Below are 18,164 nucleotides of genomic sequence, written 5' to 3' on the forward strand. Positions count from 1 at the left end.
TCTGAGGTTGAAAGGAGCGGCAATGGGCAGCACTGGGAGCCCTGCTCTGTGCTTGTTTTCCTATAAGCTCGAACAACGCTTACAAGCGCGGTTAGGAACTGGATCAGAGACCCAGAGGGGCTGTGGGATCATTATCCTTGGAGATTGCTGAAACTCAGCTGGAAAAGGCCAACCTGATCCAGCTTTGAAGTTATCCTGCACTGAACGGGAGAGGGGCTCACTTGGCAAGTCACTGCCTGGCTTCATCAGCATCAAGGGGCACGTGTTGGGTCGTTGTGCCACCACTGCCTTTGGCTGCCAGATTATTTAGATTACTCTGCATGATTTTGGTCTTTTAAACCCTTTTTTTCCCCACTTGCTTTTCTCGTGAGCTTTCTCACACTCCTGCTCGTTTGTCCCTGAGTCACATCCAGGTTGTTAGATGGATGCACAACTCAGACACTGCCCATCTCAGAGTATGCTCCCAGTCTGGGATGCCCAACAAATCCGTTTTATTTTCCCCTTGTCTGTAAGTTTGTCTTGTTCTTTGGAAGTAATCAACTCTTCAGTGTCGAGTAAGCTGGGAAGAAGCATAGCCAAAGGCTCAAGGGAGAGATGCACATAAGGTCTACGTCTCCTTAGCTGGAGGGGCTGCAGAGCATTAGCTAATGGGGATGTGGGATGGGAAGGCATTGGTGGCAGTTCCAGGTGATGCCCTATGGCACTGTCTGTTCTGAAGGTGTTTTTCCTCTCACTGAAAATTTGTCTCAGTTTAAACCACGATAATAGAAAGCTCAGTTTCTGGAGCAATCCCATGAGTAGGTTAATATTTACAAGCTCTCAGCTTCAGGTTTTATCTCCATCCCTTGCTAGCACAGAGATAAAATCCTTTTAAAAATCCCTTTTGATCTTTCTGGTTCATGACATGGCGTTAATAAGACACGTTCCGTATGAAACTGCCAAATATCTTCATGGAAATGTAAGTTTTTCTCATCCTTCCAGGGACCAGTAACAGATGAGTAGTCCCCTGCATACAGGGGCCTTGGCTTTACAATGGGGCATCAGTGATGGACAGTGTACTCCTGCTAGGAAATGTCAGAGTATTATTTCTGCCTCAATGGCTTAAGATCATCTGTTTACCTAATGGACTTACATTTGCATTTTGCAGGTGTTGTGTTAATATTAATGTGTTGTCTGAATTGTTAATATTCCTTCACTTCAGCGTTACATTAATGAAGGCTGCAGGGGATGGAAAAAAGACCCAACTAATTAATTAAATGGGCAAAAAGCATCTTTAACTTTCTATCGTGCTGCCCTTTGCTTCCCCTTAATGGGTCTTGGCGTTTCTGGTCAGCAGCCATGTAACACATGCTGCTGTACGGAGCACTCAGCAGCAGACTTGCTAATTTTTCTGACCCATAAATCATTGGCGTAAACTTTTAACTGTGAAGAAAAGTGCCTTTCATTCCTGCTTCCTCGTTTCAGTAGGAAACACAGCCTGATAACAGGCGGTGCTGGGCTGATGCGTGGGGCTGGAGGCTCTCACGTCAGGAGAGGGGCTGTCTGCATTTCTTCAGGAATTCTTTCCATTCTCCTCTTAGCCGGACTCTGGATGACATTAGTATTATGTGTCTATGAGAGGATTCGTGTCATAGGCTCTGCTTTCAGAGCCAGTCCCCTGTCAGGCTGTGCGTCTCAGGAATGTGGGCTGCCAGTCCTCAGTCTTCTTTGGGAGCTGTGTCTGTAGGGTGTTTCCCTTCTCCTGAGCACCGTCCCAGACCTGGACCAGCTCTGGGTTCTTTTGCTGGGCACCACCTCAGCTCGGGGGCATCCTAATCAGAATGCATCCTAATGCATTCCCATTGGTGATGTTTTCCAGCCCAGCTGGTGATTGCTCCCCACTAGACCCATTGGCAGCATTTAGTAGTATGTGTTTGTGGTCTCTGGTTATCCCTCCCTGCAGCTCTGCAGGGCTCTGGTCATCCTTTAGCAGCTCCTTGGAGAGATGAGATCTGCATGAGCCAGCGGCTCTCTGCACCTGGGACAGGAGCCCTGGCAGCTCAAGGTGCAGTATTGCACAGGGGGACACATCAGCTCCATGCAAGGAGACTGAAGGTTGTCACCAATTTGCATGAGAAGGAGCAGACTGCAGTCATATTAACGTTTAATGAAGAGGCGCAGCTCGCAGAGGCTGTGTCCTCTGCAAGTCTCCCTTCACTTCAGCACTGTTTCCTTCCATGCTCAACCCAAGGTGGGATGTAGGGCCATCACCAAACCTACAGATGAGGCTGAATTGCTCCAGGCTTGGGCATTTCTATTCTACTCAGCTGAGTATCAGTGGATGCTGGACGTCCCATGACCACTAATGCTGTCTGCAGCATTCCGACATCCATCCCGACGCGGTGCTGCTGGATGAAGTCAGCTCTTTATGTAACACTGCAAAATGTCAATAATCTCAAAGGAACTTAGGCAAATGGGTCTGGCGGTCTAAATCCCTGCGTGCAAACCCAGTGCATCAGGCTTTAAGCAATTAATTCCTAATCATGCCCAATGCCTCCAATAGCCCAGCTTTAGGACAGGGAGCTTAAACGGTTTTCCACTGTACCACACTTAATTTGGATAAAGTGAAGGGAGCGGTGTCATGGCATTCCCAGCCTGAAGGTGTGAGAGTGACCAGTAAGGGACATTTGTATTCAGAAAACCCTCCCATGCATTTGTGTTCTAGGCATCTATTACCAAAAAGGCACCATAGCTAATAAAAAGGACATTCATTATACCCCGGAAAGGGAGTTCATTAGAGGGAAAAGCCATTCTAGCTTTGTAAGAAATGAATGTGAAACTGCCTCAGAGCTGCTATTCTCATCAAGTTTCAGTGTTAACAGTTTTAACCAAGAGCTAATTGAGCAATCTCAGAAAGTGGAGTAATTCCATTATTCAGCTCGGCTTTGTTCAAGGCTACTGCCAGCTGTGAAAGGAGCACAAATGACTGTCATTGGGCCAGGAACCACCAGCCTTCTTGCCTGTTGCTACTTTTTCTTTCAAAAAATGTAGGGCTTCTGGTCTTTTGGCAGTTATGTTTGGCAAAGGGAGCTCCACACCGACATTGCAAGCCTTGTGTATAACACAGCAATCCAACTTTTGGACAACAGGAGATGTAATGATCATAACTCATCAAGCAACAGTGCGTGGCTGAAGATGCTCCTGTCTATTGGGCAGTGTTACAGGAGGACGGCAGACTGTTCTTGTGGGATTTTGTGTAGAAAAGGGCCATAGCAGGCTCCACTCTGCCCACTGGTTACAGAGCATGGTTCTGTCATTGGCTGTGCTCTCAGGAGATTTGGGCTTAGCTAATGTTGCTTTCAGAGTAGCTTTTATAGAAACCTTTCAGTTTCATTTTCTTCACGGAAGAGCTGTAATCAAAACTAAACGTTCGTGATTTAAAGAAGAAAAAGTTGTCACGTGTTCGGGGTCTTTGGCCTTGGTTCTTCGGAGAGGATGTGCCGTTTCTTTGCCCTTTTCTTTCAACAACTTCCGCTGCTGTTGGATGTGCACAGCTCTGTTTGCAGCCTTTCGTGGAAGGTGACTTTCTCCTGGTGAGCACAGCCGGATTTAGAGTCCCATTCCCAGGAGGTGGCTGTAGATCTGTTTGTTATGAGATTGCGCTGCGGCGATAATCCCCTTCCAGCCAGCGGAGAGTGTGGGCTCTCAGTGATGCACCGCCCTCAGCAAGTATATCCATCTGTGTCTCTGGAGCCCTCTCAGGTACGCACAGACAGGCTGAGGCTTTCTTCTTTGTGCACTAGCTTCCCATGGCACTGTTTAGTTCCCTGCCTTGTTCGTGCACTTAGTGGATTGCAAACAAAGTCCTTGTCTCCCTCCTTTGCAGCAAACCTTGCTTTGCTAATGTCATTTGTCAAGTTAATCAGGGAGAGTGGGCACTTCTATGGCTGCTGTGTAGCCTGGACACATTGCTATGGAAACAAGCAGCCAAACAGGCATTTTGCTTGCCCTGCTTTACTGTGCAGAGATTTGGCACGAGAAACCAATGTTTTATTTGCCATCAACAAAACAGCTCACTGAAGATGCGAGTAGTTTTTCAAGGTTGATGTCAAGAGATTGGAAAGGAGCAGAGCAAATAATAGCCTTGCTGCTACCACAGTTCCTGGGCATGCAGCTCTTCTTCCCATGCCCCATGGATGCTTGGTGCTGACAGAGGCTATGCAAGAACAGCTCCAGCCCAGCAGTCTGGCTTTGGGGCTGCTGGCTGGTGCTGTAGTCTTGACCAGCTGGATGATCTCAGAGGTTCATAGCATCATTAGGACTGGAAGAGACCTCCAAAGTCACTAAGTCCAGCCCATCCCTCAGTGCCACATCTCCACAGTTCTTGCATACCTCTGGGGATGGTGACCCCACCACTCCCTGGGCAGCCTGTGCCACGGCATCACTGCTCTTTCTGGGAAGAATTATTTCCTAACATCCAACCAGAAGAGCGCGACGTTCTGTGTTTGAGAGCATCTCAGAAGCTTGGAATCTCAGTGGGCTGTAGGAGCCGGCGTGCCTCACTCACATGTGAAACTTGAAGGCGAATTCTTTTGAAAACTCTACACTCGATCTGACCTCTTACATAAGTCAAGGTATAGAGTTTCACCCGCTAGCTCCTGCACCGAGCCCATAACTCATAAGCAGAAGCCGGGTATTGAAAGAGCTGGCAGAAGATGCTTACGTACTTTACCAGGCTCTCCTCCCTCTCACACGTGCGCGTACTAAATGATGCGTTGAACAGGTCTGGAAGCACTCCCTACTGCAGTGCAGGCATATGGGGCTGTTGGTTCCTGCAGGCACCCACACAGGGACAGCCACCTGCCTGCCCGCACCACAGGGCAGCAGTGGAAACCTCACATGAGCCCAGAAAGGGCAAAAGTTCAGATCAGATTGTTTATGGGATTTTATGGAAGCAGGAGCCAAGGATAGCTCAGCTAATCCAGAGGAAACTGTAGCGATGGCGTTAGGCTGCGTTTCACATGGGATGCATTCAGCGCGCGTTCGGACGGACCAGTCTTTCTGTCTCCATTTTTTTTTTTTTTAGCCATGAAATATTTTTCTTTGCACTCCTGTCTGCCAGCCGCACCGAGCCAAGCTCCGAGCTCTGCTGTCTTAAGAAAAAAAAGGAGGAAAAAAATGAGACAGAAAGAAAGAGCACCCTCTTGTCATTGACCTCCTTCTTGTCATTGATCTCCTGATGGGTTTTTGACTGGCAGTGCTGTCCCCAATGCCACCAGCAGCCTTCAGTGGCTGTCTTTGATGCTGTCTGGGAGCTCGTGCTCCAGGTGTGAAGGTGTGGAATAGACAGAAGGGATCTGATGGAACAAAACTTGCTGCTTGTTCTCCTTCAGGTGTAAAAGGCGCTGCCTTCTGCCTCTGGTACAGCCCTGTTGGTCTCCTTGTCTCCCTGCATGCTGTCTGCAAGCATGATGGCTGAAATGCACCTGGAAGGTGGGGATGCTGCAACCTGGCCAGCCCTGGGTTGGGTGCCCAGCACCCTGGGGCCATACTGTCCCACAGCCCCCAGGCACTAGTGACCATAGAGGGATCGATGTTGCCATCTGCTGGTTTAGTTGTACAGGAGCAGCAAGGCTTTGCTCTGCCTTCTTGGAAGCCGCCCCAAACAAGTGGATATGGATGCCACCACCATGTCTGCAGCACCTTGCCCTCTTACTCCAGGCTGTGGGTGCATTGTCCACCCCACTGGCTCATCTCTTGGCCTACTGGTAGTGTTGCCATTCATTGTCAGGGGACTGGTGGTCCCTTCCCATTTGTGCTGTGCTGCTGTGCCGCAGGGACACCCTCCTGCCGTCCTGTTGACATCTCCACAGCAGTACACTCTCCAGCTTTGGAAGAATCCACCAAGCTCTTGTTAGGGGATCTCCCTTCTGTTAAAGATGAACATTTCCACTGCTTATTACAAGCAGCACATGCAGATTCCTCCTCTGGGCTCATCTTCATTTCTTTTCTCTTCCAAGTCCTTGTCAAGTCTTCCCTGACTGGGAGCGCATTGCAGTTGGAGCACGCAAACCCTGCACATCACACCCATGCACCATGCATGGGGAACTGCAGGATGCAGGAGCCTGCCCCACGTCTTGCAACGAGCCTTGCGGAAGTGCTGCCCTGCGTGCAGGAGGGCCGAGCTACCCTGATCAGTAATAGCTCTCTTGGGCATTGCGTGGAGTATGACGTTACTACTGTAAATCTGTTATCTTTTGTGGCAATTAAGATCAATTAGGAACCTGGGGAATACAAGGAGCAAATAACTGGAAGCCCAATTAAGCACATCTCGTTGTTTATCTGAGCTCAGATAAACAAGTCTCGGGTGGCACGGCCCTTTGGATGGGAGCAAACTGCAATTGGTGGCATTGGGGTCACAGCCCTGGAGATGCCCATTCACTGAGCCCAAGGGTGCTCACCCCAGCACAACACCCCGCAGTCCACAATCTTCATTTATAACTCCCTGTTTCCCCTGAATCCTGTTAGCTCCCATCCCTCCTAATGCAGGGAAATGTCTTCTCAACCTGGGGTTGTTTCTTGCCCTACAGGCTGGTGGAGGAGTTCATGCTGCTGGCGAACATGGCCGTGGCCCATCAGATCTACCGCTCCTTCCCTGAGCAGGCGCTGCTTCGCCGCCACCCGCCACCCCAGACCAAGCTGCTGAATGACCTGATGGAGTTCTGCCACCAAGTCGGACTCGAGATCGACTTCAGCAGCGCAGGCAGCCTGCATGTGAGTGCACCAGAGAGTGAGGACACCCAGATTTCCTTTCTTTGCCTTCCTGGGAGATCCTGGGCAAGTCAAGGAGGGAAGGGTGGGGATTGGGAACTGGCAAGGACCAGAGAGCAGTGCTGGGAAAGGTCAGGTGCATGCAGCACAGGAAGCATGGAGCAATCCTCTGCTGAGTGTGTCCTGAGGCTGAGCTCCAGCTGAACAGCACAGTGCAGCTTCCAGGATTTTCTTTTCTCACTGCAACCAGACTGTGGATAATCCCCTGTTAATCCCATCCCCGCTGGCCTCCTGCATGCTGCTCTCCTTGCTCACTGGCCATGCCAGGGCTATGTCAGCACTGCAGGGCTGCGCACTCAGCTCCTCCACCATGCTTTGAACTCTTCCAGCCCTTCCTTACCACCAGCTCCAGGCAGTGACCTCCCATCATCCCCATGTCCCTCTGGAGCCCCATTAGTGCACACACTGAAGCTCTCAGTTTGTGGAAGGGACCAAGGCACAGATGAGGGGAGGGGTTCTGAGCACTGTTGCATGTTTGTCAGCCTGAAAACTGTCTTTTTTCTCCTTCAGAAAAGCTTAAATGAAACATTTGGAGCTGACAAATACTCTGAAGCCAGGAAAGAAGTGCTGACCAACATGTTCTCCAGGCCCATGCAGGTAAGACTCGCACATCTGTAGCTCTTTTCCAAGGTCCCTTTTCCATCCCTGACCCCATCTGCATTACCATAGCTGGTTATTACATAGAGGAGGAGTGAATGGATGCAGGGAATGATGCTGTAAGGGTCAGCAGTGTCAGGCTGAGCCTTTCCTCGCGCTCTGCTGTGCTCCTGTGGTATTGGGATATATCACAGTGGCGGTGATGTGCAGGATGCCAGCAGACTCACAAGAACCCAACCTGCTTCATGAAGGGCTGGTGACAGGCTCTGTGGTTCATATTCATGCCACCACATGTCATGGTATCTAAACTGGTTTCTAGTCCAAGAAGAAATCAGGTGTCAGGACAGTGCAGAGCTGTGGGAGTCAGAATCACTAAGGGTGGAAAAGACTGCTAAGATCATCTGGTCCAGCCATCAACCCATCACCCACACCCACTAAACCACATATCTGGCCACAGATCACAGTCTGGTACTTGGCCACATCCTCTTAGAAGCAGGCTGAGTTGACTCCTGTCAATGCCTGTGCATTGGAGGCTCATTGTGCTCCTCCCAGTGATTGTCATGTTTGATGTATCTGCAGCTCAGGACATTACTGGAGTGCTTATCACCATCAGAAACCTTTTTATGAGGCATTTGTCTTCCTGCATTTGCTGCTGGGCATAGTACAGCCTCTTCTGAGGGAAGTCCTACCCCACAGGGAAAGGATCACGTTGCTGGAATGGTCTCTCTGCTGTGGTCTGCCAATCGCTGCAGGAATGAATCATCTTTCCTACATCGCTCATTTGACTGTCACTCTTCTAATTAGCTCATTTGCTCCATTTACTCATTAGCAGTTGCCTGAAGTCCTGCTGTACTTTAGTGACTTAATGCTTGCAAGCGGAACTGGGGACCAAAAGCATTTAGTAAATCACCTGCTTGCGTATGCGCTCAGCTCAGGAGTGCTGCTTTCTAAAGTGCAGGGAGTGCCTCTGGAGCTGGCTGTGTTCTCCTGGATCCCATGTCCTGCTCTGCTTTGTCCTGGTCCTTTCAGTCTTGTCTTCCTTTTCTGGTGGAAGGCACCAGCAGGTGGTGTGCATTCCCCGGGGTCCCTCTTTGGTCCTGTTATGGTGCAAGCCCAGGCTTTGTTGGAGGGTGAAATCTTCTGAGGAGCAAATAGCAGGCAGTTTGGGGAAGAAGAAGAGGAGCTTTCAGAGGAGATATTCCATGAGATAAGGATTTTGGCAGGAACTCAACTCGCACTGTCTTCAGAAGGTGAAGGTGTACAGTGCAGCCAACTCTCTCCTGGCAGACCCACTGCCTAGAGTCTCACATAATAGGCAAAACCCAGCTTACAGCTGAGCCCATTGGCTCTGCGGGAGCCAGAAGATGCAGAAATCCCTCTTGGTCTGGGGTGAGCTTGTGCAGTTGGGTAGACCACGGTGTATCCATATGATCTCTGGTCCATAAGGAAGGGTTGCGGGGCTGCTCTCTGCAGTCCATGTCCCCTCCCCACACATGCTGTTGGATGGACCAGCTCCCCCAAAAACCCTGAGCAACTGAGATGCCCACTGTTGTTCCTACTGTTAGGAGCAGAGGATTGGCAGTGCAAGGCCGTGTCAGTGCATCTCAGAAAGGTCGGAGCTTCCAAGTGGAAAGAGGAATTTTCACTACTTATCTCGGCTACTGGAGCAGATGGGGAAATCAGCCCCATCTACCCATCCCCACAGCTTGAAATGGAGGAGGGCACAGCTCTGAGCTGGCAGCTGCAGAGCGAGATGACACAGGGCTTGGCCGTGGCTCTCACAGATGGTGCAGAGAGGCCCCATCTCCCAGTGCACATCTCCAGGTGATGGAGCGGGTATCTCGGGGACAAGGCCACATCCAGCCAGCTGTAACAAAAGCAGGTTGATCCCATGCTCATGCCACACTGCATCGTCCGTCTTGGCTGCGTGCTGGTGGCCATCAGCCTCGTGGAGGAGGCAGGCAGTGGGGTAATGCATGTGTCTGCCTGGATTGCTGTACCAGGAGCTTGTAACAGATGAAAGAGCAGTGACATATCATTTTTCAGGGGCTCAGTCACTCGGGGATTCAATCTGTCCACAAGAGCAGAGCCAGCCTGGGTTGGCTGGGGCTGATTTATTTCCAGGCTCCTTATTGTTCTCCTGGGATTGTGGTAGTCAGACCCTGGGGCTTTGCGACCACTTTCTAGTCAGATCTGCTAATGAGAAAACATCTGCTCTACATCAGGCTGGTATTACTGCAGAGTGCTGTCGTGGTAGTGAGGACAGGTACAGACAAGTGCCGGTGTGTAACCCTACCACGGCCCAAAGGAACATCCCATCCCATCTCCCATCCCTGGAGGCACCAAGGCCAGGTTGGATGGGCCTGATCTGGTGAGGAGCAGCCCACCCACAGCAGGGGTTTGGAGTTGGGTGGACTTTGAGGTCTGCCCCCAACCCACCCCACTGTATGATTTAATGATTCTGAAGTTTTGCTGTGACATCAAGCTGTTCCCAGCCTCAGCAAGGGTCATCGCTTGCCATCAGGGTGTTGAAAACAGGACCAGCAGCAGCTGGGCTTGGCACATCCATCAGGAAATGCCCTGGATAACAGCAGGCAGCATCTCGCTGACTTTTCTGAGCGTGTCTCCCTGCCCGGCCGTGCAGAGCCGTGTTCAGTGGGAGCTGAACTAATTGAGTGGAGACCATACTTCGTGGAGTCCATCAGAAACGATTTAGTTCTGGGTTGTGGAAATTGGCAGCTCCTAACCCAGCTCTTGGGTCTCATAATAAGGCCGGGACCGACGCTGCTTTTTTTAACCTGCACTATTTACTTGCCCGGATCACTGCGTTGCTGCTCAGCGGGAGCTGGCTGCTCCGCCGTGCTGGAGAGTGGAGGATGCAGCTGCCCAAACCGTGGCTCCCACGACAGCTCTGTAATCAGAGCTGCCTACTCCTGTTTGTTTTAAATCGCTTGCTCTTATTTTTAAACGGGTTCATTCAATCGCCACTGTGCTGTGACCCCGCTGCCACCCCCTGACCCCGCAGCCTCCCCTCCCCGCCTGAGCTCAGGTTGTGTTGTTTTCCCAGCCTCGAGGGCTGCTGTTTCACAGATGTAAAAATAAAAGCTGTAACATGTTTGATGAGAACAGGGGCGGCAGAGCTTGCGGCCAGACCCAGAACCCAGAGGGCTCGAGCGCTGTCTTGCTGGCTGAGATCCCTCCAGCCTCATGGTCCTGCACTGTCCTTTCTCACACCCTCCCCTTGCTTCTCATTGCTTTTCAGATGGCTCAGTACTTCTGCACCGGTGTCCTGAAGGACGAGATCCTCTTCCGTCACTACGCCCTCAATGTGCCCTTCTACACACACTTCACTTCACCCATCCGCCGCTACGCAGACGTCGTCGTGCACCGGCTGCTCTCTGCATCACTCGGTGGGTGCTGTGAGTCCCATGCAGGTGGGGCTTCTGGGTTCCTGCCTTGAGTACTTGGGGTCTGCATCCCACCAGGCAGCTCTTTGGCATGTGGGTGCACATGGGGGGAGCTGGGCCATGGGGATGCTGTGGGGTGCCTCTGGAGCAAGAGAGTGTGAACCTGTCGTTGTCATCTCCTTCCTAGGCATCAGCTCTCCCATCAAGATGGAGAAGGAGACCATCCAGCGACAAGCAGAGCACTGCAATGACAGGAAGATGGCTTCCAAGAGGGTGCAGGAGCTCAGCGCCGACCTCTTCTTTGCCATCTTTGTCAGGGTAGGAGCAGTGATGTTTTCTCCTGAGGGGTCTCTCGGATTTCCCTATGAGTGCTCAGTCTGGGGTAAAGAAGGGGATGCACTGGGACAGTCCCTGAGCTTCAGGACCTGTTGTCACCAGCACAGTGAGACAGGACTGCCCTTGGGCGTGCTGGTGTAGAATCATAAGTGGTAGAATATCCCAAGTTGGAAGGGGCCCCATAAGGGTCATAGAGTCCAACTCGTGGCACTGCGCAGGATGACTCAAAAATGAGACCATGTGTCTGAGAGAGTTGTGTCCTAACAGGAGTGCGGTCCTCTGGAGTCTGAGGCCATGGTGATGGGTGTCCTGAACGAGGCCTTTGATGTCCTGGTGCTGAAGTTTGGAGTCCAGAAGCGAATCTACTGCAATGTAAGTGCCCCCAACAGTGGCAGTGTGCTCACTGCCTCACCACACCGAACACAGCCTGGGTGTCCCTCAGCTCCCTGGAGGAGTCTGGGGGGCTGGAGCATCACAGTCACTGAGAAGAGACTCTCCCTACTGCATGCTGTGGGTAATTTGTCTCCTTAAAAGGGGATGGAGGCAGATTTGTGGGGATGGAGATCAACATGGGGCTGAAACAAGGAAAGGGAAGGAGGCTGGCTTCCATTTCATTTGATCACATGGTGTATCTGGGGCTGTGACAGCACTGCTGTAGGCCAGCACCTGCAGTTAGTGACAGCAGTTTCTCGTAATAACCTGGTTGTGTGGCTGGCAGTGACATCTTTAAGCAGGACATATAGTGTGATCTATGGGCTGTTTGTGTATAGCAGCCGCCCCTGATCTACTTGCTCAGCTCAGACACATGGGCTGCTGCATCCTGGTTGCTACGGAGGGCTCTATGCAAAAGCAGTGTCATTGCCATCCACAGTCAAAGTGGGGAGTGGGGCTGGGGCTGCCAGGGCTCACAGACTGCTCCCAACATCTCCCTGCCTACAGGCACTGCCATTGCTGGGCTTCCACTTCCAGAAGGTGGGGAGGAAGCCAGAGCTGACACTCATGTGGGAGCCGGAGAGACCGGAGCAGGAATCTGTGTCGCAGGTAAGACCCCACAGCACAGGATGGACTCATAACCCCACAGTTCCATCCCGTGATCTACATAGGGATGGATCTGGGTGGCACGATGCCTTGCTGGTGGTCAGACCCTGCTGTCCCTCTGTCCCACTTTCAGAGAGCCTGACCCCAGCCTCCACTTCCCCTCCCAGCACCCAGCCCTATTCCATCCCATCAGTGCCCCCACGCCTGACCCCACCACTGCCTTCAGACTCTGCCCTGCCTGCTATGTGCACTGCCTCCCAATCCAGTTTCCTCCTGAATTTAATTAACTTGCTGTTTACTTCCTTCTTCCAGATCATCAATTAAGATATTAAGTAAGATCAGGCCTAAGGCAGCTTCTGCTTAGTCCCTTCCCCCCCATTCTGGTATTTCTTGCCCCTCTTGCTGACACAGCCCTGCCATCAGGTTTCCACCCATGTGACAGGGCTGAGACCCAATGAGGAGGGTTATTTCTTTAAATCAGACTTCCTGGGATGCGGCGTCAAATGGTTTAACAGCATCTAGAAATCTCTCTCTTGTGTCCCTGTCATCTATTAACTTGGTAACTCAATCAGAGGGAGCAATCGCATTTGTCTGGCTTGATTAAGTGGTGCCTCTCTGCCAGCGTTTATCTGGCGTGGCTGTAAAATCACAGCTGTGTTGATTGCTGTGATCTCTTGCCTGGTGCCTGGGCAGGGGTGGGAGGGTTTAATCCAACCCTGTCCTCACACTGAGAGCTCTGTTCTGGGAGAGTATTACTCCTGATAGAGCTGACCTGGAAAATCCCTTCCTGCCCAGGGGAAATGTTGCTCAGCTCAGGAGGGTCAGAGCAGAGCTCCCCAGGGCTGCTGCAGGCTTTCTCCTCTTGAGCTGCGCTGGGTTCACAGCAGCCCCTCAGTGCATCCTGAAGTGGCCTTGATTCCTCCTTCTCTACAGGAGTGGGAATCACTCACACCCTAGCAGGGACCTGCATTGAAAAATGAAGCCCCCAGCATGAGCAGAGCCCGTTTTGGTTAAGCAAACACTCAGCAATGGAGGAAACTCCTCCACGCCTCCTAAGAAAACACCAGAGCTCTCCCCCTGGAAGCAGCTCTGAGCTTTCCTTGAGCACATCCCCAAGCCAGGAGTGTAGAGCTGAGCACAGGATGGCTGCAGAACGGCTTCCCTCTGCTTTGCTCCTCACTGAGTGCTTTGATGCATTTAAATCTCAATGAGATTTTCCTGCTCCAAGTGATGAATCTGAAGCAGCCGGGTGCAGGAGGAGCAGGGAGGGTTGGAATGGGTTATCCCAAGTGGCTTTCTGCCTGCTCCTGCCCCCTAAAAACCCAGCAGGATGGCCCTGCCAGACCTTGGGGACAGTGAGAAGGGGCTGAGGGCACACACCGGGGCACGATCCCCAGCACCACACGTGTCCATGCTGGCTGTCCCGACCATCTTGTTGTTCTGTGTTGGGTGCAGAGCTGATGGATGATTTATGTCCCTAAACTGCACCATTGCACAGTGATTGATCTGGGGGCCGGCAGGCAGCGTGCATTCCTGAGCAGCAGGCATTGATTTTCTGCTGTCTTTATTCCCTCACGTCTCCCTTCTCCAATCCCTTCCCAGGTCTCCTTTCGCTGTGTGCGCACCAGCAGTCATTCCCTCATTACAGGATGCTGAAAAAAACCACGATTCAACCCAAACCCTGCTGCGATGGCAGCCCACTAAAAACCCCCTCTGTGTCCTTGCTGCAGGAGATCACCATTTTCACGCTGGTGGAGGTAGTACTGAAGTCAGATGGTGCTCCCCTGAAGTACAGTGCTCTGCTCAAGAGGCCCAGCACCGAGAAGTGAGCCTGCCCGGCTGCAGCTCCTACACTTCATCACCAGCGCCTCACCATCACCCACGGGGATAGAAGGGACCCGCCAGGAGTTTGGGGATTTGAATTTTAAAAGTGACAGCCTTTTATTTCTGGTTTGGATTTTAACCCAGGGATCGGGGTTGCCCCAGATGGGGCATTTCTACTGGCAGGTATTTTTAGCTTTCTGGTTTGGTTGTTTTCCTTTAGGAGGCAGTGGGTGCCCATCCCTTGCCATTGGGGGTGCCTGTGGTGGGGGATACATGGGGACTGATGTCCCTGAGAGCAGAGGGGCTGCTTTAGACCGGGTGGGTTGACCAGGCCTCTCGGGAGGGCTCCCAGCTGGGCCATGTGTCATGAAATAAAGCCAGGTCAGCAGCCATGGTGGGGACTGCGCGCAGGTTTCATTTTGCCTTGTTACTCGGGCAGGAACCCAACCGTAACTCATCTCCCAGGCTGCCCTGTGCCTCCCAGGGCCTTGTGCAATCCCAGCCTCTGTTTGCTCAGTGGAAGGTGGGGGTCAGGGGGACGCACGTGCTCCCAACCTGCACTGCTTCCATTAATCCCCCAGTCTGAGCCACCACTGACCAGCACCAGGTCCCTGCGGTGCTCTGACAGTGTCTGTGTCATCACCTCTATGGGGCTGGGATGGGCTTCTGGCAAGAGGGAATGGCTTCACCGTGCTGGCATGCAGGGAGAGTGAGCACTGTGCTTTGCTCTGCGTTGGTGGTGGTGACAGCTGTGGCCCTGGCATGGACACAAATGCTGCACACAGCAGCTGGGACCTGACTGAGCCTGGGCTGCCTGGCTCAGCACCAGGGATTGGGCCCTGGGATGGGTGAGAGCTGGGTGTACTACGTCACCCCAAGAGCTGGGAGATGTTGAGGTTCCCTGCAGTCTGCAGGGAATGGGCTGCTGGGATCCTTCCAGTTGTGCCCACGTGCCATGGCCCTGCCTTCCACTCATGTGGGATGTCACTTCTCCCTGACCGTGGATGCAGCAGCCTGTTCCTCTGTGGGTTTCCGTCGCTCTCCTGCTTGGTGGACACAGAAGGCACTGTATCACCCTGTCCCTTGGGAGAGGGAACCTGAGGACACGGACACAGTAGCAGGCTGTCCTCCCCTACCCCTCATTCCAGCATACTCTTCTTGTGTTGTTTCACTGGGGAAACAAGCTCAATCCAGCCTAGCCCAGCATATCTGCAGAAACAGCCCTTTGACCTACACACTCCCCACCTGTCCCTGGGGTCTCTGCAGGTGTGGAGCTATGGATCCCCAGGTACCCGTACAGCCTCGGGCACACTGAGTGCCTCACGGCAACCCCACTCTCAGGAATGGGCTGGAGGTCCTCCCTCACCTTGGGGGGGAAGGGATGGCCCCCGGGGAGGGCCGGGGACACTGGGAGGGCAGGGCCACAAGATGTCCCTGAATGTTATCAGCCCATCGTCTCACCTGCAGCAGGGGCTCAGCCCTCCGGCGGGACAGGGCAGGGCAGGGCATAAAGGGCTGTGAATCCCCCAGCCTTGCACACAGGCGCCAGCATGGGACGGCTGCTCTCTCCCAGGATCTGCTTCCTCTTTCTTCTCCTTGCCCCCCTTATAGCTACTGCGACCTCAGGTGAGAGCTCAATGGGGGACATGGGTGGGTGGGAGCTCTGGGGCTGCTCTGTGGCCCTGCACATCCCCAGCTCTGCTCTGACATCCAGACGCCGAGAAGACCCCGCACTACTGGAATGAAGGGGCCAGGAGGAGGCTGGAGGCAGCCCTGGCCTTGCAGCCAGCGGCACAGCGAGCCAAGAACATCATCCTCTTTGTGGGTGATGGTGAGTGCTCCATGGTGCTGCCATTTCCCATGTCACCACCTTCAGCACCCTAGGGACAAAGCTGTCCTCTAGCAGCCGTGGGTCCCTCTTTCCCTGGTAGCGTGGCCCTGGAAAGGGAGGGCAGGACCATCTCCAGTCACAGCTCTTTGCCACCCCTCGGTGCAGGCATGGGGCTGTCCACGGTGTCAGCAGCCCGGATCTACAAAGGGCAGCTGGCCGGCAGCTCGGGTGAGGAGAGTGTATTGGCCATGGAGATGTTTCCTCACGTGGCCCTGGCCAAGGTGAGCGGGGCAGTGCTGGGGGGGCACCGTGCTGCCCCCAGCCCCCCCGCTGATCCCTGCTCGCCCACAGACCTACACCATCGACCGGCAGGTGCCTGACAGCGCCGGCACGGGCACAGCCTACCTGTGTGGGGTGAAGGCCAATGCCAAGACGCTGGGGCTGAGTGGGGCGGCTGTCTACGGCAAATGCCGCACAGCTTTCGGCAACGAAGTGGATTCCGTCCTGCACCGGGCCCGGCTGGCAGGTATGGGGTGGGTACACTCATTGGAGAGCCCAGCACAGTGCCTGTGGGCTCCCCGCAGACCCTGTGCCGTGCTGCAGGTAAGTCGGTGGGCATCGTGACCACCACACGGGTGCAACATGCATCCCCTGCTGCTGCCTATGCGCACTCTGCCAGCCGCAGCTGGTACGCCGATGCCAACATGCCTCGGGAGAGCCTGCGGGATGGCTGCAAGGACATCGCACACCAGCTGGTGCACAACACCGACATCAACGTGAGCCAGGGACATCAGGGTGACCGCATCCCTGGGTGCTGTGTCCCTGTGCTGGTAGCAGCTCTCCCACCTCTCCTTGCAGGTGATCCTGGGTGGTGGGAGGGCATACATGTCTCCCAGGTGGACCCCGGACCCTGAGTACCCGGAGGACCCGACGCAGAACGGAACCAGGAGGGATGGGCGGGATCTGGTGGCCGAATGGCTCAGCACCAGGGAGGTAGCGCAGAGGGGACGCAGCGCTGGGCACGGCATGTGTGCCACTGCCACCACTGTGTCCTCACTGCCAGGGTGCACGCTACGTCTGGGACAAGAAGGGCCTGGATGCGATTGATGACACCTCTGTGAGCCACCTCATGGGTAAGAGCATCACTGGCTCAACGTCAGCAGTGCAACCCCACTCTGGGTGGCACAAAGCAGCCCCGGCCCTGCTCCTCCAGGCCTCTTTGAGCCCAAGGACATGAAGTACGAGCTGAACCGCAATGCCACCACGGACCCCTCCATCGTGGAAATGACGGAGAAAGCCATCCGCATCCTGCGCAGGAACCCCAATGGCTTCTTCCTCTTTGTGGAAGATGAGTGCAGGGCCTGGGGCTGGGAAATGGGTCCTGGCAGCCAGGTAGGATCAAGGCGGTGATGGTCTCATTCCCTGTGCAGGTGGAAGGATCGACCACGGGCACCACAGCGGCCGGGCCAAGCAGGCACTGATGGAGGCTGTCATGCTGGACCGGGCAGTAGCAAGGGCAGGCGAGCTGACAGAGCCCTCTGACACACTGACCGTGGTGACGGCCGACCACTCACATGTCTTCACCTTTGGGGGCAACACACTGCGAGGAGCCTCCATCTTCGGTGGGACCCAGGGAGGGATGAGCACCCCAGCTCCCACCCTGTGCTGTGCCCCCATGGGAGGCCTTGGGAGCTCTGGGGAAGCTGCTGGCTGGTGCAGGGGGTGACAGTGCCCTTCCCCATGCCAGGGCTGGCCCCTAACAAAGCAAAGGACAAGCGAGCCTACACCAGCATCCTCTATGGTAACGGGCCGGGATACAGCATCCGTGATGGGGGCCGCCCAGCCGCCAGCCTCCCAGCTGTGGGTAGGATTCTACTGGAAGAGAAGGGATGGGGTGGGAGCCTGGTGCCTTTCTGGGCTTCACTTGGGTCAGGAACTGCCCCAACAGCAGGGTGATGGGAGCAGCTTCCTGCAAAGGGCAGAGGAGCTGCCCCCAGCACCATTTCTCCTGCTCTCCCCACAGAGGACAAGGACTACAGGCAGCAGGCGGCAGTGCCCCTTGACTTGGAGACCCACAGTGGGGAGGATGTGGTGGTGCTGGCCCAGGGACCCATGGCCCACTTGTTCCATGGAGTGCAGGAGCAGCACTACGTTGCCCATGCCATTGCTTATGCTGCATGCCTCAAGCCTTATGATGCCAGACCGCGCTGTGGTTCACCCCGTAGGGCATCCAGCAGCACCCAGCACTCCCCACAGCCCCTACTTGCTGTCCTGGCCCTCTGCATGGCTGTCTGCATGGTGGTGGGCTGAGAGACCCCACC

At 54.0% G+C, this 18,164-nt stretch overlaps 2 protein-coding genes across 5 annotated transcripts in view; both read left to right on the forward strand.

Moving 5' to 3' along the window:
- Positions 1-14,404, forward strand: part of DIS3L2 (DIS3 like 3'-5' exoribonuclease 2) — a 160,828-nt gene extending 146,424 nt beyond the window's left edge. For all 4 annotated transcript variants that reach the window (XM_072344181.1, XM_072344183.1, XM_072344182.1 and 1 more), the window contains 7 exons: positions 6,570-6,753; positions 7,321-7,407; positions 10,670-10,817; positions 11,002-11,132; positions 11,418-11,522; positions 12,090-12,191; positions 13,919-14,404. In XM_072344181.1, the coding sequence (XP_072200282.1) occupies positions 6,570-6,753; positions 7,321-7,407; positions 10,670-10,817; positions 11,002-11,132; positions 11,418-11,522; positions 12,090-12,191; positions 13,919-14,017 (856 nt within the window). In that variant the 3' untranslated portion in view covers positions 14,018-14,404. The remainder of the gene's footprint in view (positions 1-6,569; positions 6,754-7,320; positions 7,408-10,669; positions 10,818-11,001; positions 11,133-11,417; positions 11,523-12,089; positions 12,192-13,918) is intronic.
- A 1,158-nt stretch (positions 14,405-15,562) lies between these two features.
- On the forward strand, positions 15,563-18,153 carry LOC140256295 (intestinal-type alkaline phosphatase-like). Its single transcript, XM_072344677.1, has 11 exons — positions 15,563-15,638; positions 15,727-15,843; positions 16,009-16,124; positions 16,195-16,369; positions 16,447-16,619; positions 16,702-16,836; positions 16,907-16,976; positions 17,057-17,189; positions 17,272-17,465; positions 17,591-17,707; positions 17,867-18,153. The coding sequence occupies exons 1-11, from the start codon at positions 15,563-15,565 to the stop codon at positions 18,151-18,153; spliced, it is 1,593 nt and encodes a 530-aa protein (XP_072200778.1).
- Positions 18,154-18,164: the final 11 nt, after the last annotated feature.

This window comes from Excalfactoria chinensis, chromosome 9 (genome assembly GCF_039878825.1).
Source record: "Excalfactoria chinensis isolate bCotChi1 chromosome 9, bCotChi1.hap2, whole genome shotgun sequence".
NCBI lineage: Eukaryota > Metazoa > Chordata > Aves > Galliformes > Phasianidae > Excalfactoria > Excalfactoria chinensis.

Bases quoted from the DNA above. Each gene is read 5' to 3' on its own strand.
- LOC140256295 (XM_072344677.1), top strand. From the start codon at position 15,563: ATGGGACGGCTGCTCTCTCCCAGGATCTGCTTCCTCTTTCTTCTCCTT. The intron at 15,639-15,726 runs GTGAGAGCTCAA...TCTGACATCCAG, and splicing joins TATAGCTACTGCGACCTCAG to ACGCCGAGAAGACCCCGCAC. The intron at 15,844-16,008 runs GTGAGTGCTCCA...CCCTCGGTGCAG, and splicing joins CATCCTCTTTGTGGGTGATG to GCATGGGGCTGTCCACGGTG.